Source organism: Sinohyriopsis cumingii, chromosome 6, assembly GCF_028554795.1.
Source record: "Sinohyriopsis cumingii isolate HCF-2022 chromosome 6, ASM2855479v2, whole genome shotgun sequence".
Lineage (NCBI taxonomy): Eukaryota > Metazoa > Mollusca > Bivalvia > Unionida > Unionidae > Sinohyriopsis > Sinohyriopsis cumingii.
In genome coordinates this window covers 88,880,246-88,887,407 of record NC_142966.1, presented here as the reverse complement: position 1 = coordinate 88,887,407, position 7,162 = coordinate 88,880,246, and the positions used below count along the sequence as shown (strand labels likewise).

The following is a 7,162-nucleotide window of genomic DNA, read 5'->3' as shown; positions in this document are numbered from 1 at the left end:
AAATTAATGACAGTATTCCAATGTTATGCCAAACATAATCAATTTTCTGCTTCAAAATGTTTTTTTTCCCCAGTGCAATTATTATACCATAGTTTACAAATAATAAACACTGAGAATTATGAGAAGAGATTTTGCTGGAGATAGAAACTTTACGAAAACTGGTTCTGGTCCCTCAAAACAATCTTACTGTCAATCATTATTGTCGTTCGCTTGTGAGTGGATTGTTAATTATATAACAGCACATTAAGCAAGGCATGTCAGCTTTCATTTCGAAACACTTACATGTGTATGCATGTACGTACTCCATTATATTGGGAGACTTCTAAAATATGGTTTTACATGGTATGTAAATATAAAACAAAGTTTCTAATTTCAACATTTATTAAAAAAATATAACATTCGAAAAGTGGTTTATAGATCTGTACATCGTGAAATATTAAAATCAAATAATTAAAGAACAACGGTCAGCTTAAAACAATATTTGAAAAACACTCAAAGATAAGATAACTAAAATTACGAAAACGAATACATAAAACAATACCGGTTTTTGCTTAAATATAGACAATTTGTTGAATACTTCCCAAAGAAGTATTTCATGCGAGTTTAGATACAAGTATGAGTATTTAATCAACCTGCAAGAACAAAATGTGACCTATCCAACCAATAGTAATTAGCAGATGTAGAAAGACAGACATTATCTCATTAATTACGACAATATAACATTTCTTTATGCATGATAATTACAACTTGTTACATCATTTACATCTACTGTATTTTCTGGACTATAAAACAGAGAAGTGCAAGCACAGATTTATTGTGACGTTTACGTCAAATATAATCGTACGTGATATTATACCGATTATATTAAATAATTCATTCCTGTCGAACATACAGTACCTCACTTATTCCACTTTCTATTATTCCGATATATATGTGGATAATACACATGATTAATCCCTTGTTGATATTAGACATACTCACGTTATAAAAATATTCATTATCAAATACCATTTTCACTCTTGTGGGAAATGCATGATAAATAAGTTGCATGTCAGAATCACAGAATATTTTCAGCTCAGCATCCTATTTTGCAACAGGTCAATCTGACAATAGACACTGAATAGTAAAGATCACTCCCCTCGTAACGTCAAATAAATGAAAACAAGCATCAATTAACATCTACTATCGTTACTAATGACATAAGGGATGCATATGAAATTTGAGAATACCCACCAGGTAGGACATTATCATTAAAAGAGAGCAATTGTTTTTGCTAATAAAGCCAAACAAGCTCATGTTTATTGACATAAAATAAAATAACATTAAAATCTTTAGATAAGTCCCATCATCAAGTCGTAATAAAAGTAACATAAAATGCAGATTAAAATGCATTGGATTTTTATTATATTTCGTCAATCGTACGTTTCTTCGAAGATATCGTTTTTCTGTAAAACAGTTATGGAAGTTTCATTTTGTATATATTATATAACATTGTTACAGATAAGATGAATAAAAGTTGTTCAAGGTTTCAACATCACGCTGTGAGCAAGGTCTTTTCAATCATGGCAATGTATCAACATCTGGAGGGTGCATCTACTAATATCATCACGCAGGCGAAAGACCGGGAATCATCATCAAAGGAGCCCATACCCTTTACCTTGATGTTTGTCATAGCCTACTACTGGTGTTAGGGTGTGTAATTATAAGGATATAATACATTTACAGTAAGTCCTTGTTTAGTGGACATCTCCAAAGAAAGGACAGACCTTATGTACCTTAGATGAACAATATTCGAGAAACCTTTTCTTGATGTAAGTTACATGCGTGATTTATTTCGATAAGACACCTGTTCAAAATGAAGAAACACCTGTCTGTTCTATTTACGTGTGCTTTATGACCTCCTTAAGTAAAAGATATTGTAATACATACAGTCTATTTATTGCATTATATGTCGCTGAATGTCTCCCACAGAAAAGGTCCCCTTGAGCTTTCTTGTTGTATTTTGTCTTATCATTTACATTTCCTCGTTGTTACTATTTGTATACAAACTTCCTCTTGTTGTTCTATGTCGTTTAAATCTTATCTTCCTTTTTCGTTACACCTGAGTGTGTGTATTACTTTCGGTAAATCCATCGGCTCCAGCGATTTGTGGAGGACCTGTATAGGTATACTGAAATAATAATACAAATAATAATAATAATAATAATAATCAGCATCATCATCACCATCATCATCCAACAAAATATATACAGCAATGTAAATGCTGACTACGCAAGAGATCAAAGACTACGCAAGAGAAGCAAAATGGCGAATTCGATTATCTGATTTTTCATTGGTGTTTGCCCTCATGAATGTATCACTTATAGGTCTGACTGACGGGTCATTCTTGTGCGTCTTTATTTACACCTTCTACAGACACGCATTTACAGCAGCCTGGTGACCTAGATTGATAGACATGTGTTGATGTTTAAGGACTGTTTGTCGTTCTAATACAAATATTCATAAAATTTAGACAAGTATGTCTGCAACATATCGGTGTAACTTTTAGACACTTACGGTTTTTCGAGCAATTCTTGAGCTATCATCGGTTGTAGGGTCTTTTTGGCGATATGTACAGAATACTTTCAGATAAAATTCTGTTTACCGACTTGTACATCGACGTGGAATAACAGAATCCAATGTCCTATGTCCAGTTTCAATTTCATGCTAGATATGGCTGTTAATAGATACAGCCCAATGTCTAATCTTTATGCGGGAGAGTTATAGAACGATTTGCGAATATTCAGCATCGCATATTTTAATGAATGGGAGATATTACTGGAAATACAAAGTTCCCTTCTAAAATACAATTCTTGGAAATAGAGACTTGAATTTACAGTGAAATTTCAAATAAGGATACATTTTTAGATTGTATTATTGAGATTCAACAAAAGATTGTTGGCAGGCCACCACTACACGGGCCTCCACATGCACATAAACACTTCCTCTAACGTTTAATTTTTTTTTATTTCCACGAAAGTTTATTCAGATTTTAATCATCAGAACTTATGACTGTATATCTAGAATTATTTGCGATTTAATTTGCCATACTGTAAGTTCATTTTTTTATATTTTTCACTTTGTATTCATAAAAATAAATTGTGTTTTTAATTTTACAAAACTTGTTTCTTTCTATTTTGTAATACTTGTTTATGACCATAGAATCGTAATACTTGTTTGTGAGAGTCTATATACTTTCGGTCTACATTGATTCTGCTTTAAAATTTCGTGTCAGTTCTTTTTCTTACTTTATAGAAAACTAAAAGTAATATAGCACATTTTCTTTCAAATTAAACGATTATATTCAATGTCGCAAATTTCATTAACATTTTTAGTAAAGCCGTTTTTAATAACTCGAGAAATAATAAGGATCCACGAAAACCTATGTCTTGCCGTTACTTCCACAAGTGTCCATTAAATGTATCGTGGGGATATCAGTCAACTGGTTTGAAAGACACGACCCAGAAGCTCGTTGCAGTAATAACACAAATTTTATTTTTTCAACTAGCGCTAACGAGCTTCTGTACTTCTCTTACCTTCTGTGATATAATTTTGTTGAGGCTACGGAAATGAAGCTACTTCAAATATGTAAATACTTTTCAAACATTGGTATTCGCTAGCGAATGTTTTATATTACATAATATTACTGTCGTCTTGCTCGTATGTTTGTATATGCTTCGAAACAGTTTTTCTTTTTATCCTGTGATAACTACAGAACATTTCTGACTGACCAATCGAAGAAATGTATTTTCATCATTTACGCTCGGAGTACACCAAACATTATAAATAGAAGCTTTTTAACACTATTGGCCCAGTAATAACAATTTCCCCTTCTTAACTGTACATTTTGGCATTATTTAAGATAACAGTCTTCTGGCATTTTCAGAATTTTCAGTCAATATTTCGAAATAACGTTTATTCCTTATACTCTGCGTACATACTAAAACTTCCTAATTCATTAAATACGAAAGCATTTGGAGTATACTTAGATATACAAAGAATATATTTACAAAATGACAAATGAGATTTTTCAATATTATTGGAATCGGATAAAACCCCAGCCCCATAGTTAAGGATGGGGGATATCTTCGAGTCAAACAGACAAAGAAATTCAGATACGTGTAATCTGTAATGTTTTGAAAGACTTTGCTTCAATATATGCATATATTTCTGGCACATTTCCCACACGTTTTCGAAGAAAATATTCATCGTAAAAGATACTTATAATATGATTCAACTATTATCTCTGTATGGCTTTAGTATAATTTTTCGTAACAACACTAATGGGAAATGTATCCACTCTTGTTTTGTTTTTTCTCCCCATATTCACTTTAAATTTCCACCTTAGGAAACGTGTATGCAGGTTATGTGGCATATTTTGAAACTGGTGAACAATCAGCAAAGATGATTAAATTTTCTGCATATAACAGTAAGGATATTTAAAAGGTTTCTACCCACATTCCGCTGTTTCCTTCACTTAAAATAGGCGTAATATCGTACATAAATAAATAAAAGAGTAAAGCCGATAAAACACAACCTTGGCGTATGTCGAAAGGACTATTAAATACATCGATAATACGATTGTTTGACTTAGCACATCATTTCATCATTAGAAATTGCGTTAATGATTCTTAACATTTTTCCACTAATATTTTCATTAAATAGCTTTTGATGTGGTAAACGTATCTCTATTATATCAAAGGTTTTTCATAGTCTATAAAAAGTGCATAGAATCTACCCCTACCCCTACGTTTTCTTAAATATTTAAACAATTAATGTATATATTATATTACATGCTGTATAATAATAATAATAATAATAATAATAATAATAATAATAATAATAATAATAATGCTTCATGGGAGGTTTAGAACTTAGATTATGATTCTATGATCTTAAATGATAATAGAAAAGAGTGAAAACCAACAAGTTTGCAAACAGTTGAAAGTGAAAATATAAAAATAACGGTATTACAAATTAATTCCCAAATTAGACTAGAATTTCCTCTACAAGTCTTAATGAATAAAGTTCTGAATAATTGTGGTATTTCAAATAAGTTCTTACCCTGAAGGTGTTGATGTGTTTGTAGTGACCCGCAGTTTCTAATGTACTATTATGCCATTGGTCTGAATTGAAATGATGTGCCAACAGCCTTTTGATGAATCACAATAATACAATCCAAGAAGTCCTTGCTTGAATTAAATATAATTCCATGTAAAGGTGTCTATCCGAGAATAATATTGTAGATGAACCTTTTGTTTTTCTAGTGAATCTGAGTAAAAAAATTCAAATTAGAATGCAATACTGAACACACCAATAAAACTGATTTTGCTTCAATATTTACAGCACGAAGAAATAATTGTCATTGAATGCAGGATTATAAGCCCCTCTAATTGATCTAGGTTACAATTAATATTTTCTAAATAACAAACTATTACTTAATGGAAACTTCCATCCTATGAGATTATGTTACTAAAATTATAATAAAGAATAATTATAATAAACCCACAATCATAAGAAGAAATATTGGCTATATATTAGTTGTTTACAGAATTTTTTTAAAACAAACATTAATTATCCTGTTTAGGAAGAAGATGAGCTTTATTTATGACAGGGTCAGCTACAGAATACGATTTGACATAACCCATATCACATATTGAATAAAAAGTAACAAACAATGAAAGTTAAATATACACTGCTGTCGGGCATTTCTGCGCACCTAAGGTTTTCGTTTCCAATACTGAAGTAAAACGCATATGGAATTAGAGCGATTGACAAAAATAAAGTACAGTAATGCTTACCATTTGAAAAGATGCAATGGTCACCAGAATATTCTATTCAAAATAATATTAATTTTGGACAGAGGGGATACAACCACCCTTGTTTTCCTGAGTTGTGACATGTCGGCCTATTCTGCGCATAGCTTTGAAAAGATGTCATGTTTATCCATTTGGGCAACAGAAATAAAATATATTACTTTGGACTGTTTCTGTCAGCAGTTCATTCGAGTAATTAGGTCAGGTTTATAGCTAGTTTTACAAAAGTCAAGGTAAAAATGCTAATAAATGGCAAGATGTATTAAGCAAACTAAACCGATGTTGTAAAAAAGTTAGTAAAGTTCAACATTTTATGAAAAATAAGCTATTACGTGGAAGAGAAATAACAATGAATAGGATGTAATGTGATTACAACGTCTTGTTGATAGGGAACAATTACTACAGAATTTAGAAACAGACTATAGGCCGAGTATGTGTTGATAATTTATGTTACAGCGGCAAGTAGACACGTTGGGTAACAGACGATTTTGTACGTGTGGGACAACTTTGTGCAAAATTGAAAACTTGGATTAAAATACAGTTTTGTTTTAAGGTACACATTTCCATCTTTTATATAATGTATTTATTTGTATTATTCTAAAAGATGCATAGTAAATCGAATTTTCTGGGTTACAGGTTCAAGAAGGTCATGGAGTGGGTCTTCACGTTGCCATTTAGAAATGACATTTTTATGTGCATTTCGAGTCTAAAAGTGGTATATTTTTGTACACTTTATGAATATCACTTTTCTTAATTAATATACGATTGTTCTTTCTGGATACAAAATGTATTTTTGACCCAAAATAGCACGTGATCCAATGTTTACAGAAATGACGTATCGTTGCGCAGAATTACCCGACGCGCAGAATTGGCCGACATGGTGGTACATAACACCTACGAATTAAAGGCAAAACTAGATTTTAAAAAAACAAACTCAATAATGAAAGTGATACCATATGGAGTCTGGTGCCATCTATGTACTTATTTGTTAGTTCAAACGCCGATAAAAGTATTTAATACCCCACTAAATGATGTGAATAAGCAGAAATATGGTTTAACTTTAAAAAAAAAATGACGAATGCAATAAATACGATTGTTTATGGTTTATCTTGACGCTTTATTTGCAAAAAAAGACTGTTCCACTGTCTCTAAGTTATCCATTTAACTAGACCGGATACTGTCCAATTAACTGGCTTTAATCTATCCAATTAGTCATCTCCAAACGTTTGAGCTAATGATGTAAATTTTATAACAAAAAATGATTAGGTGAGGCTGTGATAAAAAATATGAATTGGCACGGTTAATAA

General features: G+C 31.4%; 1 protein-coding gene across 1 annotated transcript in view; it reads right to left on the bottom strand.

The window, feature by feature from the left end:
- Nucleotides 1-363: 363 nt before the first annotated feature.
- Nucleotides 364-7,162, bottom strand: part of LOC149797401 (glutamate receptor-like) — a 142,985-nt gene continuing 136,186 nt past the window's right edge. Inside the window, exon 17 of the mRNA XM_089962179.1 lies at nt 364-2,170. Coding sequence (XP_089818305.1) covers nt 2,096-2,170 — 75 coding nt within the window. The 3' untranslated portion in view covers nt 364-2,095. The remainder of the gene's footprint in view (nt 2,171-7,162) is intronic.